This window comes from Apodemus sylvaticus, chromosome 1 (assembly GCF_947179515.1).
Source record: "Apodemus sylvaticus chromosome 1, mApoSyl1.1, whole genome shotgun sequence".
Taxonomy (NCBI): Eukaryota; Metazoa; Chordata; class Mammalia; order Rodentia; family Muridae; genus Apodemus; species Apodemus sylvaticus.
The window spans coordinates 78486559-78507440 of record NC_067472.1 but is presented as its reverse complement, the minus strand read 5'-3'; the positions used below and the strand labels follow the sequence as shown (position 1 = coordinate 78507440).

General features: G+C 47.7%; 2 protein-coding genes across 8 annotated transcripts in view; one reads left to right on the top strand and one right to left on the bottom strand.

Annotated features, from left to right (window-relative positions):
* Positions 1–20882, bottom strand: part of Septin1 (septin 1) — a 502205-nt gene that overhangs the window by 61688 nt on the left and 419635 nt on the right. The window lies entirely within an intron of this gene.
* Positions 10049–20882, top strand: part of Itgal (integrin subunit alpha L) — a 47808-nt gene continuing 36974 nt past the window's right edge. For 3 of the 6 annotated variants that reach the window (XM_052197982.1, XM_052197981.1, XM_052197978.1), the window contains exons 1-2: positions 19393–19641; positions 20665–20761. In XM_052197982.1, coding sequence (XP_052053942.1) covers positions 19587–19641; positions 20665–20761 — 152 coding nt within the window. In that variant the 5' untranslated portion in view covers positions 19393–19586. Of the gene's footprint in view, positions 10166–19392; positions 19642–19703; positions 19750–20664; positions 20762–20882 lie in introns of those variants that run through there. The other 3 variants (XM_052197979.1, XM_052197980.1, XM_052197983.1) reach the window with 3 other exon arrangements.

Sequence of the window (20882 nt, the reverse complement as noted above, 5' to 3'; positions counted from 1 at the left end):
TGGAAGAGCAGTCAGTGCTCTTAATCGCTGAGCCATCTCTCCAGCCCCATCCCTTGACTTTTAAAAAGAGGAAAATCAAAGAGGAAAACAGAAAGCACAAGGGCAAAGCTGCTGGCTACCCAGCCTAAGGTCCTGGGTTCGATCCCAGGGACTCAAGCACCGGAAGGAGAGAACTGACCCCTTAGGGCTCCACACATGCATGTACACATACCCTGCTCCTATGCATACACATGCAGACATACACCGATATAAACACGCACACATGCACACACTAAATACAGTGTAATTCGGGAAAAGTAAAGTATATAGTTCAGAATTTATGAGCGGGCTGGAGACATGGCTCAGCGGTTAAGAGCACTGACTGCTCTTCCGAAGGTCCCGAGTTCAAATCCCAGCAACCATGTGGTGGCTCACAACCATCTGTAATGAGATCTGACACTCTCTTCTGGAGTATTTGAAGACAGCTACAGTGTACTTACGTATAATAAATAAAATAAATCTTTGAAAAAAAGAATTTATAAGAACAAAACATGGTTCAGTGGTAAACACAATAGATGTGGAAGCATAAGACCTTTGGAGCTTATTTTTAGGGTTTTCTTAAGACATATTAATTATACAGAACGATTTATCTCAAATGACAGTTCTTGACTATATCCTATTTAGCCCCGAGCTCTTTCCACCCCTCTCCACTCTGCTGGCCTCCCTCCCTTCCAGGCAAGTCCTCCTCTACCCTCCTGCCTTGGGTTTTAGGGGTGGGGGCCAGACTACCAATGAGCTGCAGGATCTCTCCCCCACCCCACCCCACCCCACCCTATCCCCACCCCACCCCACCCCCACCCCACCCCACCTTTGATCTTTGGCCTGGACTTTACACTGACTGCATTCGAGCTGTGACCTTGAGGAAACGATAGGCCGCCCTGCCCCTCCGGGCCACTTCAGTAACTTGCAGCACGGTCTGTAATTCCTGGTTAGGAGTTAGCATGATGAAAGAGTCCAGCATCACGGCCTTTGCAGCTTCGTAGCACATCACACACTTGAAGGAGACTCCTGTCTCAGAGGGAAAAAGAAAGTCTGTCATCAGCTGGCAAGTTAAATAGTGACTCGTCCGGGAGGCCTGTTGTTTATTTTCTCTCTTGTTCTTTGGACTTTCCCCTCCCCCTCGAAATTAAAATTTGTCCCATTTGATGACAGTCGCGTAGGCTCACTTACAGAGTCTGGGTATGAAATGTCCCCCGAAGCCTCATGTGCCGAGCACTTGAACCCCGGCTGATGCAGCTGGTTGTCTTGAGGTTATTGGACCTTAAGGGCTCTGATCTAATCAATAGACTGATGCACGAATGAATTCGTAACGTAATGGTATTGAGGGGGGATTATAAGCTAGAGGAAGGGGACCAGGTCAGTAGGCATGGGCCACTGGGGGGCCTGGAAGGCTGTGTGTGCTCCTTTCTGTCACTCGGGCTCCTTCCTGACCACCATCAGCTGTAGCTCTGCCGCACTCTTCTGCGGTGATCCTCCCGGCCTCTCGCCAGCCCCACGACAATGGGGCAGGCCACCAGGACCCAAATCACAAAAGATAGCCTTCTTCCACTGAGTTTGTTTTAAATTTAAGTGTGTGTGTGTGTGTGTGTGTGTGTGTGTGTGTGTGTGTTTCTCTTCACAAAAGCAGGATAATCCTTCTGGCAGATTAAGTATCAGTTATCCAGAATGCTTAGAACCATGATACCCCACTAGTACACCCAACTCTTAGGTTTTTATGCCTCAGTTAAAACAAGCAAAAGCCTGGGAACAGGGAGAAGCAGCACTGACCTATAATCCAGGTACAGAGGAGCCGGAAGCGAGGTTAATCAGGAGGCCAAGCCATGCTCGGCCTCCACAGCAAGTACCCGCCTACCCTGGGCTATGTGACACCCTATCTCAAAAACTGAAATTAAAAAAATCCCCAAAACCTATGTATGACCTCATCTGTGCCAGCCCTTGCACTAGACATCAGAGACACAGCAATGAACACGACAGACAAAGCCCATGGTCAAAGCGGCAAGGTGCTTGTTCATCGGGTAATGACTCTTGCCGCCTACCTGCATTTCTGAGTTCAATACCTGGAACCGACATGGTAGAAAGAGAGCTGATTCCTACATGTTGTCCTCTAACTTCCACACGTGTGCAGTGGCTTACATGCATGGCCAAATGTACACACACACACACACACACATACACACACGTAAGAAACTGAGGTCTGATGTCCTCACACTAGTGGGACAAGACAGCATCCAAGAACATCCACTAGAGATGAAGGGTAAGGAGAGATCTGAAGGGGAGATGTGGTTTATGAGGAGTGTCCTGATGGTGGCCAGGGAAGGCCTTACTGAGAAGGAGCCTTTGAAGTAAGGCCTGCATGAGATGAGTGTATAGCTCTCTGAGGAGCAAAGGTGTGCGACTTGTGCCTGGTGAGTGGGATGGTGGAGCTGAAGGAAGAATTCGGGCAATTCAGGAATTCAGGAAAGCAGCAGGGCTCATGGCCCCCAGGCTCACCGACTGTTGCATGACTAACAATTTCACTTTGTTCCAGGAGTCTGTATAGGCTAGGCAAGCACTTCACCATTGGACTACACTACCAGACTTCTTTGTTAAATTGTTCTGGGGCCTGGAGAGCTGGCACTGACTGCTCTACCAGAGGATCCAGGTTCCATCCAGCACCCACACAGTGGTCCACAACTGTCTGGAACTCCAGTTCCAGGAGATCCAGTGCCCTCTGCTGGCCTCGTTGGGCACTGTGCTCACACGAGGGTCACAGACAGACAGGAAAAACCCTGCAGTTAACCCTGGATGGAGGCCATAGCCTCTGGGGTGAGGCCTTCTCTCTCTTAACTTTGACTCTGCTGGTGTTTCTAGGCACCTTTCAGCCTCAGTTCCAGCCCCCAACTTCTTGGAACCTGCTCTGCGGGGGCTTCTAGCAACACCATCTGCCTGGGAAGACTTGACATTGACACCAGAACCACAGCCCTCACACCCTGTCCGCCATCCAGGAAGAGCTTGACTGACAAGAGTTGGGCAAATGAGAGTCATCTCCTGCAGGGAGTGGGGGTGAGGGGTGGGGGGGTGGGAGGTGGAGGGGTGGGGGATGAGGGTGGGGAAAGGAGGGGTGATATAGGGGAAGGGAGGGGTGTGGGTGTGGATAGAGGGGTGAAGGGGTATAGGAAGGGGTGAGGGGTGAAGAGGGGGAAGGGTGGAGGGAGGGCAATGGGAGGATGGGGGTTTGGGGGTAGAGGGATGGAGGGGTGGAGGGGTGGATGGGTGGGGGAAAGGAGGGGTCATGTAGAGGAAGGGGGTGTGGGTGTGGTGGAGGGGTAGGATGAGTGCAAGGGGTGGGGGAAGGGAGGGATGGGATGGAGGTGGAGGGATCAGATGGGGTAGGGGTGCCTTGTGGGGGTGGGTAGGGAGAGAAAGAAACAGAGAAAGGGAGGTTGTCTCTGAATCCCAGAGGAATTGAACAGGGAGGGCTCAGAAGTGGCTGGAGCAGGATGGGTTTGAAAAACAAAAGTGGCAATCTGGGGAGAGGCAGCATAGTGCCTAAGGCCTCAGCAGAGCAAACTTGGTGTGTGAGAGAAACTGCAGGAGGCAGGTGTGGCTGGCAGCAGAGGGTGAGGGAGGGAGAAGAAGAGGCCTGTCAGGGATCCCAGACAGGGCCAGGATGTGCTGGGCTTTTAGAAAAGAGGGCTGACGCGGGTGAGGGGAGGTGGGTGGGAGGCTGAAGCAGAGTAACAGCTACAGACATCCTCCGGGAACCCCTGCGCGGGCACTCCACACCCCTTGTCATGCTGGTTCATACTAGAATTCCTAGCACTTAGGAGGTAGAAGCAGGAGGTTAGGAGTTCAGGACCAAGCTCAGCTGCATGACAGTCTGCCTCAAAAACAAAACAAGCCGGGCGGTTGGTTGGTGGTGCACACCTGTAATCCCAGCACTCACTCTGGGAGGCAGAGGCAGGCGGATTTCTGAGTACCAGGCCAGCCACAGAGTAACCCACAGGTAACCCACAGAGTGAGTTCCAGGACAGCCAGAGCTATACACAGAGAAACCCTGTCTCAGAAAAAAAAAAAAAAAAAATCCAACAAAACAAAACAACCTCCCCCCAGAATTCTCTCTCTCTCTCTCTCTCTCTCTCTCTCTCTCTCTCTCTCTCTCTCTCTCTCTCACACACACACACACACACACACACACACACACACACACGCACACACGCACACACAGTTCTGTCAAGGATTAAAGGTTTTTTCCCCTGAGAAGAGAGTAGAGGAGGATTTTTAGCTGGGGACAACGTAGCTGGGCTGTGCCTTTGGGAAGGCTGTTCAGGTTTCAGGATGATCACAGACTGAGGAAGCACTAGACAGCAGATGCCCAGTGAGGACGGGTGACCTGAACAATGGGTGTGTGTGTGTGATGGGCAGTGCTCATCTGCCTCTGGTCTTGGCACAACCACTCAAAAGCCCTTTGCCAATGTTTTTTTCTGCTCAGAAAGCACTGCTATCTTCACACAGAATGAAGTTCACCTTCTGGATGCCAGGAAAACTTGGGCTGTCTGGGTCTGTGATCCCAGAGCTCAAGAAAGTCTTGCATCCCTGGAAATCTACAAACAAGATCAACACCTGTAGATGACAACACTCTTCAAGTGCTTGCTGAATGTATTTTCCATACGTGAATAGGGAAGAGGCCAATACCGCCACTGTTGGAGTTTACCAAAATATTGGAAATCTTTATTATTATTTTTTAATTATAAAAGTAATAATGATAAAAGCTTGCCTAGAGCCGGGTGGTGGTGGCGCATGCCTGTAATCGCAGCACTCTGGGAGGCAGACGCAAGCGGATTTCTGAGTTCGAGGCCAGCCTGGTCTACAGAGTGAGTTCCAGGACAGTCAGGGCTATACAGAGAAACCCTGCCTAAAAAAAAAAAAAAATCAAAATCCAAAAATCCAAAAATAAATAAATAAATAAATAAAAGCTTGCCTAGCACGCTGGGTCCTTGTTGTGGGGGTATCCCACATAAATCCAACATAAATTCAACATAACACAAACACCAGGGTCAATGCTGATGACAGAACATTTATTGTAATCAATACACTACTCAGGAGCTGAATTGTGACCCTGAAGGGACATTGTATAGCACAGTTAAAGGATGAGGCCACAAAGGGAGGGGTGGGCTGTAGTATTGTCCAATCATTCTTGGCATAAGGTTGAACAAGGGAGTTTCCATCAATCAGGTTGGGAGTAGGTTCCTGGGCCTGGGAACATGAACTTAGTTTGACCCTACCAGTAAGCCCGGGAAGCTGTCCTTGAAATGTCTGAACTAGGACAACTGTCTCCTTACAAGCTGTCCCTGAGATGTCTGGACTCAGACAACTGTTTACAATAGAAACTGTTCAGCTATAGGGAAGTCCCCAGCTCTGCTAGGGCCTGAGATCTTGAATTTAGTTTCTCCCTATGAGTAAATGGAGTCTGAAAACAAAATGCTAGTACTTAGAGTACGTTTCTTCTGCTTGTTCCCAACAGTCACAAACCCAGTGCCCAGGTGTGGCGGACACACTGAGCTCTCTGCACTTGGGAGCTGGAGGCAAAACCAGATGTTCAGTGTTATCCTTCATCACAGCCGGCTTGAGGACATCCCGAACCACAGGAGACCTTGTCTCAGACCAAATCAAAGCAAAGATAGTGAATGGGTTTTGGATTTAGCGCAGTGGTAAGAGTGCTTGCCTTTCAAATGTAAGGCACTAGGTTCAGTTCCCAGCTCAGAGGGAAAGTATTTTTAATTTAAAGATTACACATGTGTGCATATCTAGTAACACACGGAAGTTTCATTTTGTTTATAGGCTTTTGCGAGTTCTTAGTTTTATTTTTATTTAAAGTGAATGGTTGATTTGCCTGCATCTATATCTGTGTACACCACCTGTATGCTAGGTGTCCAATCCTTTGGCAGAAGAGTCTGAGCTTTAACCACCAAGCCAGGTCTCTAGCCCCTAGACATTTCTTAAATCTCCATCTTTTGTCTCTAGATACAACTCAAGACATCTCTATGATTTAGAAATAATAACACTGCCACCTTTAAAAATATCCCTTTTTGAATACATTTATTTAGGAATGTTTAAGACAAGGTAGGGTGCAAGCACTTTCCTAGCATGCACAACGGGGTTCACTTTCCAAGGTTAAAAAAAGGGGGGAGCAGAGAAGCGGCAGGAAAGAAAGACTTCCTGTCTAAAAGACAAGCAAGCTAGCAGGTCTGTTCTGTAGCTTGCTCATTCTGCTTACATCATCGTGACGACCCATGCTAGCTAAATCTCCATTGTTAGGTATCAAATAGTGCCCTAACACACACACACACACACACACACACACACACAAAGTGGGCAGACCTCTGAGTTTCAGGCCAGTCAAAGACCCATTGTGAAACTCTGTCTCAAAAAAAAGAAAAAGAAGCCGGGCGGTGGTGGCACACGCCTGTAATCCCAGCACTTGGGAGACAGAGGCAGGCAGATTTCTGAGTTTGAGGCCAGCCTGGTCTACAAAGTAAGTTCCAGGACAGCCAGGACTACACAGAGAAACCCTGCCTCGAAAAACCAAAAAAAAAGAAAAAGAAAAAAGAAAAAAAAAAGGAAACAAAACCCTGCTCCAAACTCACATAAAAATGTTTTCTTGAGAACAGCTTGTGGGTAAATCATTCCCAACAGAGTTTACCATGTATACAAGCCTATGGGGGGAAAGACATGGGAAGGAGGCTCATCCTTGGAGAGAAAGCTCAACTGGGACTTCCTAGTCAGTCTCGGCCTTGCTGTGAGCCCTGATCTGATGATGTCTGCTGTCTGCCTGTTACTGTTTGTCCTTTTGCCTTTGTTTGAAATAGAATTAGAGAAGGTTCTGGACTTCCCTTGGTCATGGCTTATGACTATAATAAGGTAGACATTTGCTTTCCTCTGGACCTGGAGGCTTCCTATTCCTGCTTAGACAAGAAACTGAACACACACACACACACACACACACACACACACACACACACACCTGCCGTGAAGGCTTCTCAGTTCAGTGCATGTGAACCTGGGAGCTGAGACTGTCACTAAGAGGCATCTCCCATCACTCCATTTAAGAGGGGTGCTGGTAAGGCAGTGACGGGGGTCTATACTCCCATTTGGATACAGAGATGGCAGGTTTTGTAGGATCAGAGCTGTGGGAGCAGAAGTCCCAGGTTCACAGAGGAAAATGTTACAGCACAGCCAAGGCAAAGCCAGTTACTGGCTCCCAGGCCACTGGCTGTAAACCTCATGTTCTTTTGACCATCCACAAAACCAACCACATTTTGACCATTCACAAAATCAGCCACAGCCCAAAGGTTGGGAAGGAAGGCCCTGGCATGAGTCACCCAGTGACCCTAGACTGCTCTGTGTGAATATCTCCGAGAGATACCATCCTGACAGAACCCTTGCCTATGGTATGTTCAGCTTAGTCTGCCCTCAGAAAATCAGAGACAACTTCCTAGAACTTCAGACTGTCCATGCTCACCTACGCTGAGATCTGTGGTACAGGATATCATGGAATATGGTGGTGGACTTGTAGAGATGTCGACTCTCCAAGGCAGAGTCTCCTGATCTCTTGGAGCACTGTGATGACCTCTACACTACTGTCAAATGACCAAAGTGTCACCACACTGGAGAGGAAGTGGTAGGTGGGGAACATAAGCCAGGAGACACCAGCTGACTGCAGCCAGTGTGCTCACCCTAAGTGTGTGCTTCTGCGGAGACATTTCACTGGTTTGTCCAGTCTGGTGGGACTGGAAGGAAGCAAGGAGGCTCCAGCCAGCTAGCGGGCCAGAGTTTCTGGTCAGAGGTCCACAGGCTTCAAGCGTGACCAGAGGCTCCCTGTCTGCCACACTTTTGCTCCTGCAAGATGTAAGAGCCAGAAAAGCAGCGCACCAGCACACAGACTGACTAGGGTGGCCATTAGTGTAGAGGCCATTCAGGTATTGCTGCCAGCCTTTCCTTATTTTTTTGTATTTACTTATTTGTATTTGTCTGAGCGTTTTGTATGCCTGTGTGCATATGAACTGTGTGTGTGTGTGCCTGGTGCCCGTGGAGGCCAGAAGAGAGCATCTAGTCCTCTCAAACCACAGTTTGCAATGGTTGTGAATCACACAGAGGGTGCTAGGAACTGAACTCAGGTCCTCTGTGAGAGTGACAAGTGCCCTTAACCAGTGAACCTGCATCACTGCTAAAGGTGATCATTTCTCTGCATGCATGCACTTTCCCTCAGGTTTTTTTTTTTTTTTTTTTTTTTTAAAGATTTTACTTCAGTTTTAATTGGAATACAGTACATCTCTTCCCTGTCTCCACTCTCCAACCTTCCTCAGTTTATTAGTCTTACTTGTGGTGTTGGGGATTTCCCCCCTTCCCCCGCCCCGGGCCCACCAAGCCTCTAGCTAGACAAGCATTCACCACTATTCACTTCTATTTCATTTGCAGTAATTTTTTTAATTTTTATTTCGTGTGCATTGGTGTTTTGCCTGTATGTATGGCTGGTGACCAGCTTGTGCTGCTGTGTGGGTGCTGGCAGCTGAACCCAGGTCTTCTGGAAGAGCAGCCAGTGCTCGTAACTGCTCAGCCATCTCTCCAGCCCTGATTTGAAATTTTTATGTGTTTATTTACAGAGGTTCTCTTTTTTGTTAGTGCGGGCGTTTGAACCTAGGGCCTCACGCATGCTAGGTTAAGTCCTTCATCAGCAGAACCTTCAAGGTCATCTCAAGTCACTGGCTCACTGAGTGCGGCCAGCGCTCGGGCCAGATGCTCCATTGTTTGAGCCAAGCCATGGCTGCCTGGTGCTGGCTCAGAGCTGTACCTGTGAGGAAAAGACCCCAATCCCGCCTTCTCTTCTCTTTCCTTCCTTTTCTCTTTATTTTATTTTGAGATCTGGTATCAACTATGTATCCCTGGCTGCCCTGAAACTCACTATGTAGACCAGACTAATCTTGAATTCATAGAGATCAACTTGCCTCTGCCTCCCAAGTGCTAAGATTAAGATGTGTGCCACTTCACCCGCCCTCTTCTTCAACTTCTTCTTCTTTTTATTTTAATTACATTTCATTTTGTATGTCTGTGTGTGGGTGTATGTTCTCACATGGGGGCCAGAGAACAGCTACTGGGAGTCAGCTCACTTCCTCCATGTGTGTGTGTGTGTGTGTGTGTCCCTGGGATTAAATTTAGGTTACAAGGCTCAACTATGGTTGCCTTTACCTGCTAAGCTATCTTCCTGGTTCTTTTCTTCTGTTTATGCACAGCTGGAGAACAAGCCCAGGGCCTCACATACATGCAGGTATATTAGTCAAGGTCCTCTGAGGAACAGAACAGATATAATGAATATATATTATCTGTCACATGTATGGGCTTTATTAGAGTGCCTTACAGGCTGTGGTCCAGCTAGTTCAGCACTGGCTGTCTCCCTACAGTAAGTTCAAGAATCCACGAGTTGCTCAGTCCATGAGGCTGGATGTCTCATCTGGTCTTCAGTATAGCCCAGGATCATAAAGAAGTAGGCTCCAGTGCCAGTGAAGGAATAGACTTGCCAGCAAGATCAAGGACAAGTGGGTAAAGAGCAATGGCTTCCTTCTTCTGTGTCCTTTGTATAGGGTGCCAGCAGAAGGTATGGTCCAGATTTAAGGCCAGTTGTTGCATCTCAGAAGATCTGGATTTAGGTGGGTCTTCCAAGTTCAAACAATTCAGTTGGGGAGGAAATCCCTCTCAGGTCAATCTAGCCATTTGGGTTTTGGTTAACTTCAGATGTAGGCAAGTTGATAACCAAGAACAGTCCTTACACAAGGCAAACACTCTGTCACTGAGGTATAAACCCTGTCTTTGTTTTGTTATGTTTTGATTCAGAATGTGTGGTGGTTTGAAAAATTGCCCACATAGGCCAAAAAGGAGTGGCCTATTAGGAAGTATGGCCTTGTTTGAGGAAGTCATCACTACAGGGCGGGCTTTGAGGTCCCAGAAACTGAAACCAGGCTAGTGTCTCACAGTCTCTTCCTGCAGCCTGCTGATCCAGATGAAGAATTCTCAGCTGCCTCTCCAGTACTATATCTCCCTGTGTGCCACCATGCTTCCCTCCATGATGAAAATGGACTAAACCTCTGAAACTGTAAGCTAGCCCCAATGAAATGTTTTCCTTTATAAGAGTTGCTATGGTCATGTCGTCTCTTCACAGCAATCGAACCCTAATACAGAATGTCACTGTGTGGTCATGCTGGCTTTAAACTCACAGTCCCAAGTGTTAGTATTACAGGTGGGTGGCACCATGCTTAAGGAAGAGCTGTAGATCTGTGCTCTCTTCTACTGATAATAAAGGCAAGGGGAACAATCCTGGTGGTGACAAATTTTGCAAATCATGTTGCCACTTCCTGATCACACTGTTGACTTCTGTCTGAGCATTGAGGTAACCTTTGAAGCAGGGCTTCTCAGAGCTGTCATTACCTCACCAATATAAAACAGGGAAGAAGAGTATAGCCCTAGAAATGGTTTTTTAGCTGTGCCCTGTCAGCGCGGAGTCCTGGCCTCCATCCTGGGCCCTCATCCCCGGGCGTCCTTAGCAGGCAGGGCCTTTCCTCCAGAGATCAGCAAGTGCATTTGGTTTTTCCTTTTGTAGGATTTTGCAATTGGGGGAGAGTGTCAGCCGTAGTCTCCCATGCTTGCCCTTGCTTTTGATATGGGAGCGTGAAGGCCTGGGGACCACATGCGGCAGATATTTCACTGAGGCAACTGTACAGAAGTTCACCTGGGGTCTCTTAGTGTCAGGTTCTGCTTCCGACGGTGTGTTGTAGATCCAGGTGCACGTCAGTGGCCGGTGGGGCTCACGTGGAGTCTAGAAGAGCACTCTGTGTTGGTATGTGTCAAATGTAGCTTTCAGAAGTTAGTCTTGGTTGCCATCTAAACTATCTTTAAAAGTTCAGTTCCTCACCTAAATTTGTGGTGTGTTTTCAAACTTTTAATTTTCTAAGTCAGTTAACTGTACTCTGTGTGACTCTGGCTGTCCTGGGACTTGCTCTGTAGACCAGGCTGGTCTCAAACACAGAGATCCTACCTGCCTCCGCCTCCCAAGTGCTGGGATTAAAGGCATGCCTTACCATGCCTGGCAAGTTGGTCTATTTTTTTCCCCTTTGGTTTTGGTTTTCTGAGAGTCTTACTTATTTAGCTCAAATAGCTTCAGTCTTAGTATGGGCTTGAACTTCTGGTTCTGTCTATACCTCTTCCCAGATGCTAAGATTATAGGTGTATGTTGAGCCAGGCAGTGGTGGTGCACGCCTTTAATCTCAGCACTTGGGAGGCAGAGGCAGGCGGATTTCTGAGTTCGAGGCCAGCCTGGTCTACAGAGTTCTAAGATAGCCAGGGCTACACAGAGAAACCCTGTGTGTGTGTGTGGGAAGATTATTATAGATATGTGTCACTACACCTACATTCTTCCCTTCCGGTCCCTTCCCTCCCCTCCCCTCCCCTTCCCTCCTCTTCCCTCCTTTCCCCTCCCCTTCCCTTCCCTCCCCTCCCCCTCCCCTCCCCTCCCCTTCTTTTTCCTTCCCTTCCCTTCCCTTCTCTCACTCTCTGAGAAAGAAAAGGGTCTTGCTATGTAGCTTAGTTTGGCCTTGGCTTTGAGCCTGGAACTTGTAGTCTTCCTGACTCAACACTCAGATGTTGTGATTACAGTCATGTGCCATCATGCCCAGCTGTCAGAAGTTTACAAAGCTGAAGAGGGCCACACTCGGGTGTCTGAAGTAAATATGGCAGCCCCTTTGAGGGAGAAGATTGAGGGAGAGGAGCTGGGTTATTATGACCATAGTTCCAGGGAGGATCAGAGAAAAGTCTGAGGAAAGGAATGAGGATGAGAGATAGTTCAAAGGACATGATAATTGACTAGGAAGGTATGTGTGTGTGTGTGTATGTGTGTGTGTGTGTGTGTGTGTGTGTGTGTGAGAGAGAGAGAGAGAGAGAGACAGACAGACAGACAGACAGACAGAGACAGAGAGACAGAGACAGAGAGGCACACAGAGAGAAACAGACAGACAGACAGACAGACACACATGCTGCCTCAGGACTTCCCCGATGCAGTCCCAGGCCAAGGTCTTTGTGGCCAAGTTCCTCAGGGGAATCATTCTCTTGGCTTGACTGCTGGTTTCCTGTAACTCTTGAGCCTCACAGCTTCCTCAGCCTCATAGTTTTTTGTTTTGTTTTTGTTTGTTTGTTTGTTTGTTTTTGTTTTTTGGATTTGGTTTTTTCGAGACAGGGTTTCTCTGTATAGCCTTGGCTGTCCTGGAACTCACTCTGTAGACCAGGCTGGCCTCGAACTCAGAAATCCGCCTGCCTCTGCCTCCCAGAGTGCTGGGATTACAGGCGTGCGCCACCACCGCCCAGCTTATTTTGTTTTTTAAAAAAGATTTATTTATTATTAGTTAATGCCTTCGTCTTTCCTTTCCTTCCGTACGTTGCCTGCTTGTATGTCTATGAAGGTGTCGGGTCCCTTGGAATTGGAGCTACAAACAATTGTGAGCTGAGTTTGCTGGGAAGTGAACCTGGTGCTCTGACAGAGCAGCCAGTGCTCATAACTACTGAGTCCTCTCTTCAGCTCTAGCCTCGTAGTTTGTTGTTTGTTTGTTTGTTTGTTTTTGAGACAGGGTTTCTCTATGTAGCCCTAGCTGTCCTGGAACTCACTCTGTAGACCAGGCTGGCCTGGAACTCAGAAATTCACCCGCCTCTGCCTCCCGAGTGCTGGGATTAAAGGCGTGCACCACCACTGCCCGGACTCATAGTTCTTAAACAGACAGAAAAACAAACAATAAACAAAGTATGTGCTGTGGTTCAAATATACATGTCTCTCCATGAAGAAACTGGAACTCAGACTCCAAGGTGATAGCAAGAAGTGAAAACTGGGCTGAGGTGTATTTCAGTAGAACTGCGGCTGAGGCCCTGGGCTCGAGTCCCAGAATAAAAGGTGTGTCACCGTGGCCAGCTGTCATGCTTGCCCCTTCCTGTCTCTCCCTCTTAGCATGGTAGCTCTGAGGCTCTGTGAGGGGGGTTAAAAAGGAGAGGATCGGGGGTTAAGGGAGTGTGGCACGGTGGCGTGGCATGCCTGGGCACCTCTGCCCCCTGAGGGACCACACACACACAGGCAAGGTATAGAATAGAGTTTATTCAGAGTAGGGGATGGGAGTTAGTTGGAGAGAGAGAGAGAGAGAGAGAGAGAGAGAGAGAGAGAGAGAGAGAGAGAGAGAGAGAGAGAGAAAGAGAGAGAGAGAAAGAAAGAGAGAGAAAGAGAGAGTAGAGAAGTGGAGTGGAGGCTGCCCATGACCACGTGGAGGGGGGAAGAGCCCCAGGGGCAGAGAGGTGAGAGAGTGTGGGAGAGCGGAGAACAGAGAGAGAGAGGAGGGGCAAGTAGCCCCTCTTATAGTGGACCAGATCTCTGGGGCGGAGCATACCTGGCTATTGCCAGGTAGGTGTGGGGTGGAACTTAGAACCCCAACACTCTGCCCTTAGGCTGTGATAGTGCCCCATAAACAGTCTCAAGGGATAGCCTGTCCCTTTCTCCTTTTAAAAAGCCTTTATTTAATTTATGTGTGTGTGGAGTCCAGATGGAGGCACCAGCTCCTTGGAGCTGGAGAGGCAGGAGTTTGAGAGCCACCAGCTTGGGCACCTTGACCTACTCACTATGTCGCTCAGGTTGACCTTGAATGCCACAAAATCCCCCTGCTTCGGTTGGGATTCCCCAGCTGTGAGGGCTTCCTTCCGGGGCTCCCTACCCCTCACACCCCGCTGGGCGTCTAACTTCCCATTTCTCCTTTTGTAGTGAGAGTACTCATTCTACTTCTGTTCCTCCACGGAATTTTGGAAGCTCAGAACTTGCTCAATGTGACAGGTCCAAAACTGGAGGAAGTCTGGTTTACCTTAGCCTCAGGATGAACCATATATTAAGTTACACCTTGTTGCATGCAATTATTACAAAACAATCCACAATCGCCAGCTACTCTCCAGCCACGGTGGTCTCCCTGCCCCCAGGGGCGGTCCACCCAAACTCCCTCCTCCGCCCAAACTCCCTCCGTTTGCTTGCTGCTAAACCGCTCACCACATTCCTGTCATCCGCCCACTGTGGCTGGCTGTCACAAATCCCTGTAACCAGTAAAATCAAAACTCCAGAGGCTTGTCAATTATCAGTCAGAGTTATATCAGTAAATTCTCAATGCACAAAACACCCACCCAATGAACTCAGAGTGAGTTGATATTGATACAAGCTGCCCACCTAGATTGAACAAATTGCCCCACATTACTCTATTGCTCTTCTATGATAGCCATAGTTACTCATGGCTATTTCAGGCCACATGGATTCAGTTCTTCCTCTTCCTCCATCTTTCTCTGTCCTTTTCTGCTGCCCAATCACAGGCTCTTGCCTTGCCTTATTTTTTTTTTTTTTTTTTTTTTTTTTTTTTTTTTGGTTTTTTGAGACAGGGTTTCTCTGTGTAGCCCTGGCTGTCCTGGAACTCACTCTGTAGACCAGGCTGGCCTCGAACTCAGAAATCCGCCTGCCTCTGCCTCTCAAGTGCTGGGATTACAGGCGTGCGCCACCACCTCCCAGCTCATCTTGCCTTATCTTTGAACTGCCCTCACCTGTGTATTGACAGCAATCCATACCACCTGAATCCAACTAGATGAGCTGGGTGTAGTGGTGCGCCCACTGTCAGGGAGGCACAGAATGGCAGACCTCTAAATTACAGGCCAGCCAGGCCTACACAGAGAAACCTGAGAGAGAGAGAGAGAGAGAGAGAGAGAGAGAGAGAGAGAGACAGAGACAGAGACAGAGACAGAGACAGAGACAGAGACAGAGACAGAGACGGGGACACCAGTGAGAAAGCCTCTGACCCTGCAGGTTGAAAACACTGCTCAGCACAAAGAGAACTAAACTGTGACACAGCACCTCTGTGCCCTTATTTCATCTGTTGTCAGCTGGGTGACAACCTGGAGCCTCGTGTACACTGTGCCCTTGGCCTGCCGCCCCATCTCCATCCTCCCTTTGCTTTTGAAACAGTCTTTCTAAATTGTCAAGGCTCAAACTTGCTGTCCTCCTGCTTCAGCCTCTCAAGTAGCTGGGATTACAGGTTTATGTGACTGTGACACTATGCCCTGTTTTGTTTGTTTGTTTGTTTGTTTGTTTGAGACAGGGTTTCTCTGTGTAGCCCTAAATGTCCTGGAACTTACTCTATAGACCAGGCTGGCCTCAAACTCAGAAATCTGCCTGCCTCTGCCTCCCAAGTGCTGGTATTAAAGGTGTGCGCCACCACTGCCTGGTCTATGCCCTGTTTTTATGCTTTTTAAAAGAAATAGTAAAATTACACATTCGTGTTGTTTAAAAAAATCAGTTAATAAAGAAATGTTTAAGGCTCATTCTACAGAAATAGCCACTATTTTGGAGTCAGGTTGTGGAGGGGTGTTGCTCTGTTGCTTACCAAGGAGGCATGAAGGCCCTGGTCATTCTAGCGCTCTGTAAAACAGGTAAGGTAGCACAGGGCAACGAGCCCTGGCACAGTGGTGCTAGGGGCAGGAAGATCCAGAGTCACCCTCAATTGTCTAGAAGATATATATATTTGAGGTAAGTTCCTCTGTGTAGCTCTGGCTGTCCTGGAACTTGCTGTATAGATCATGCTGACTTTGAATTCAGAGATCTGTTTTTTTCTGTCTCCCGAGTGCTGAGACTAAAGATGTGCACCACTATGCCTGGCAAGATTTTTATTTTTAATACATTTATTGATTGATTGATTGATTGATTGTAGGAGGGCATGCATGTGTGGGCCAGAGAACAATTTTGGGTGAGTTCTTAGATTTTTACTGTATGGGTACCAGGGATTAAGTTGAGTCATCAGGCTTGCAGCCTTAACACAATGAATTATTTCACCAGCCTAATCCTCAAGGTTTTCAAACTACACACATACAAATATTATTTTGTTTTGTTTTGGGGATGGGGTCTCATATACTCCAAGTTGGTCTTGAATTCACAAAATAGCTGAACTCTTGAACTCTTGATCCACCTGCTCTTACTGTGTCACTTTTTTTTTTTTTGTGGTCAAAACAGGGTTTCTCTGTGTAACCCTGGCTGTCCTAGAACTCACTCTATAGACCAGGCTGGCCTTAAACTCAGAAATCTGCCTGCCTCTGCCTTCCAAGTGCTGGGATTAAAGGCATGCACCACCACTGCCCAGTTCCCTTCTTGGTTCTTTAGGCTTTATCCATACTTACACCTGTTTATACAAATACTTTTGTACTTTAAAGACTAAGACCCACAGATGATAAAGAACGTTGTATATTTGTCTTTCTGAGTTTGGGTACTTTGTTTAATATTATACTTTCCAGATCCATCCATATTTCTACAAATTTCACAGCTTTATTTTCTTTACATTTGAATAACATTCCAAAATTTATCTATATTACATGTTTATTATCCATCATCAGTTGATGGACATCTAAGATGCCTCAGTTTCCCTGCTACTGTGAGTTCAGAATACTAAGCTCGGATGAACACATGGCCCTGGGTATTTATCACAGGCACATGCCCCGGAGTAGTGGAGCTGGCTCATATGGTAGTTATAACTTGAATTTTTTGAGAAATATCCATATTGATTTCTTCTGTATTAGTTTGTACTTCCACCAGCAGTAAATAAGGGATCCACTTTCCCCACATCCTCATCAGTATTGTTGTTGGATTTCTTCATGACAGCCATTTTGACTAGGGTGAGGCACGATTTACATCTCTCTGATGACTGGGATATTGAACACTTTAAAAAATATTTATTGACCATTTGTTGTGTTTCTTCTTCTTCTTCTTCTTCTTCTTCTTCTTCTTCTTCTTCTTCTTCTTCTTCTTCTTCTTCTTCTTCTTCTTCTTCTTCTTCTTCTTTTTCCTCTTTCCCTTTCTGATGGATGTAGTCCTGTCTTGCCTGGGATTTACTCTGTAGAGCAGCTGGCCTCAAACTCAGATCTCCTTGCTTCTGCCTCCCAAGTGCTGGGCTTAAAGGCTTGAGCCACCGCAGCTGGCCTAGACCTGTATAGGGAAGTGTATTGCCCATGTTTTCCTGAAACAGTTTGAGTATTTAAGACTTTGATCCACTTTGAGTTGGCTTTTCTTCCAGGTAAGAGACATCACTCATTTTTCTCTTTCTGCAGTTAGACACCAGCTGTGCAAGCACAACGCCCTAAGTGCTCTTTCCACTGCATGTTTTTTTGACACTTATGTCACAAAGTCAGTGGGCAACTGAGTCACTGTTAATATACTCAGACCTAACATGCTGCTCTTGGAAGGCCAACACTGAAGACTGCTGTAGAAGGCCAGCCTGGGCCAATCAAGAGCCTGTCTTAAACAAAACCCAAGCACACACAGAGACATGGAGAAAGAGACATACACACAGACACACACTCATTTAAAAGCTTTTCTTAAATATGTGTTCATGAAGTTGTACCATCCAACCCAGAACATTAAACATTATTTAAAGAACTTAAACCCAGCAGCAGCAGCTCTCCCCTCCCGCCCCTTGGCAATCTCTCATCTACTCTTCGTCCCTTCAGGCTCTCCTGTCTGGGGCCTGGGGTGTCGTTCAATGATAGACAACTGAAACACAAGCCTGAGGCCCTGCACTTGAGTTCCAACACCAGACATACAAAAAGTTTACTTATTCTGGACATGTCACTCAAATGAAGTCCCGCCTGTGAGCCGTCGTGCCTGGCTGCTTTCCCTGCGTCTGTTTTTCGGGGTCTGTCTGTGCTGTCGCAGGCCTTCGCGGTACCTCACGCCTGCCTCCGTTCCATTACTAATGCTGTTGAGCATTCCTTCATGTGTTTGCCAGCCGTTTAAATATCACAGGTAAAGAAATGCCCGCCGGGGCTGGGGCTGCAGCCTAGTGGGAGAATGCTTGTTTAAAACATAATAAATGACTGGGCAGGATGCCAAATGCCTTTGATCCCAGAACTCTGGAGGCAGAGGCAGACAGGTCTCCATGAGTTCGAGGCCAGCCTGGTATACAGAGTGAGTTCCAGGACAGCTAGTGCTACGTAGAAAAACTTTGTTTTAAAATAAAATGAAAAACAAAATACCCCAACAAAAACAAAAACCAAAAACATTCCCAAAATAATACGAACTGAGGGGCAGAGCTAAGCAACAGAGCAGTAATCCATCACTTTGATCCCTGCATTGCAAAAAATATTGTTAGTTTTAATTTAGAAAATATATTTATTTATAAAACTTTGATTTTTTTAAAAATTACTATGTGTGTACGATGGGTTAAACGAATGTGGTCAGAAGTCAATCTTGACCTTTGACCTTTATATGGGTTCTGTGGGTAGAGCTTGGACTGTCAGGCTAACACCTCAAATTCTTTTATGCACTGAGCCATCTCATGGGCCCAGTGTTTTTTTTTTTTTTTGTTTGTTTGTTTGTTTTTTGTTTTTTGTTTTTAAAGAAAAGAAAGAAAAAAAAAAGAAGCCCCCCAAATTGACTTTTTAAAGTTGTTGTTGTCGAGTTGTTTTTGTGTCCTGAGTTCTTTATAGACACTCTTGAGTGTACCTGTATCATCAACTATGTGATTTACAAATATGTTCTCCCAGTCCAAGGATTTTATTTCATTTTTTAAGAAACAAAATTAACCAAATGGTGGTGGTGCATGCATACCTATAATCCTAGAGGCAGGCGGATCTCAGATCTCTGAGTTCAAGGCTAGCCTGGTCTACAGAGTGAGTTCCAGAGCGGCCAGGGCTACACAGAGAAACCCTGTCTTGGAAAAAAAGTGCAAAAAAAGAAAAGAAAAAGAATGAGGATAAGGAGGGAGGAAGAAAGAAAGAAAGAAAAGAGAAAAGAAGGAAAGAAAAAGAAAAGAAGAGAAGAAAAAAGAAAAGAAAAGAAAGGAAAGGAAAAGAAAAGAAAAGAAAGGAAAAGAAAAGAAAAGAAAGGAAAAGAAAAGAAACTTAGCTCTGCAGCCTGCAGCTCCAGGCTTGATCTTTCCCACATCCTTTCGTCACTCACAATCTTCCTGAGTGGTTCAAGCAGAGATGCTTTAGGGACGTTTCCTGAGCAGCCCCTCTAGCTCTTTTGTTTGTTTGTTGTTTGTTTTAGATAATATAATTACAGCACCTCTCCCCTCCCCCTTCAGCCCCCCTTCCCCCCACTCCCCCTTCTATCAGGCTTTGAAGTGTCTTCCGGGGGTGGGTGTAAGAGCGGAGGTTGCCTAGCTGAAGTGGCAGTAATTTAACCGCCTTGCTGTCTGCTCTTGGATGATGTGAAAATGCAAGTAGGCACAGGAAATGTATCTAACCTGCTTATACTTCCTCTCTGAACAGAGAGGTTTCACAACCCGGACAGGAGCTCACCCCTCCCTTCACCCCCACCCAGTGTCATCAGCCTGGCGGCCCTGAGAAAGTTCCACTGGAAGGGGCCCCATGCAAGAGACACCACCATTTCCCTCTTCCTCCGGGTCTAGGTTGCCAGCAAATCTCAAGAGCTCTCTGAGATCCAGTCTGGACCCACAGGTCCCTCCTAGGCGCAGATGAGTTTCCGGATTGCCGGCCCCAGACTTTTGCTACTGGGACTCCAGCTGCTTGGTAGGAAATCCAGGAGGGGTGGGAAAGGGACGTTGTCTGTGACAGGGGGAACAGGATGCTCTGTAGAGCTGAAGAAGATGAGGAGCCACTCTCTAAGGGATGAATGGGGTAGGTGATGTGGGACCCAGAAGTCCCGGAGAGAGAAGTGGGAACCCAAACACACTTGAAGCATGGTAGCGAAGTGTGTGGAGGAAGAGAGGGTGGGGGTGGGGTGGGGGTGGGGAGTGGGCCTTCACGGGGTTAGATGGATGGTGGGAGGATCCAGGATCCATCCAGGAGAAGGCTGGGTCAGGTTGTCACCTCCACTGTATTATATCTCCTTGGGAGTTTGGGGTAAGGTTTTTCCCCTTTGGAGGCCTCCCCACTCTTCACCTGAAGGGAGATGAAGAGGGTACCCTCTTCTCTGACATCCAGGACTCAGGGTGCTAAGTCTTTCTGCAAGAAAAGGACAGCTTCGAGGCTGCAGAGGGCCTCTAGCTGCCTGAGATGCGGGAGGGGGACAGTGCTGGATTTTCAAAGGTCAGGAGATACCTGTGACTGGTGGGTAGAGTTGGGAAACTTAAGACCAGTCACCCACTGGGTTTGGGGTATGGTGATTCCTTGAGGCTGATCATTGGGGTTCTCAGGATGCAAGGTCCCCAGAAAAGCGCAGTGAGTGGAACAGCCGTGGGCCTCCCGGCAGACTCTTTTGGTCCCTGCCTGGGAACTTGGTCATTCTATGCCTGGAGGCCCCTTCTCTGGCTTCTTTCTCATGGGCCTCCACCTTCTTACTCTTCCTTCTTTCCTAATAGGTCCAAGGGGAAGTTGAATCCTCTGGGTCTGGGAGGAGTTGCCCTGGGAGACAGACTTTGTGGTCTCCTAGTCTCCAGTCCAGGCTCCAGAGGGCAAGACCTGGCGCCATCCATCTCTGCTTGGGTGTGAGCAGCCTCAGAGCCTGCGTGGGTGTGGAGGAGCAGGCCTCTGGGGCTGCACTGGTCTGTAGGGGTCCAGACAGGGAGCAGCTGACACGTTTGCTCCCCACAGCCAAGGCCTGGAGCTACAACCTGGACACGCGGCATGCCCAGAGCTTGACACAACCTGGAAGACATTTTGGGTACCGGGTCTTGCAGGTCGGAGATGGGTGAGCTATTATTCTTTCAACTCTCCTCCAGTAGCAGAGTCTGCAGGGCCCTGCATCTGTCCAGAGGCGTGCAGCCCCCGAGCTGGGGTGGGGATTGTCCCATGTCAGGGGTTGGTTCCCT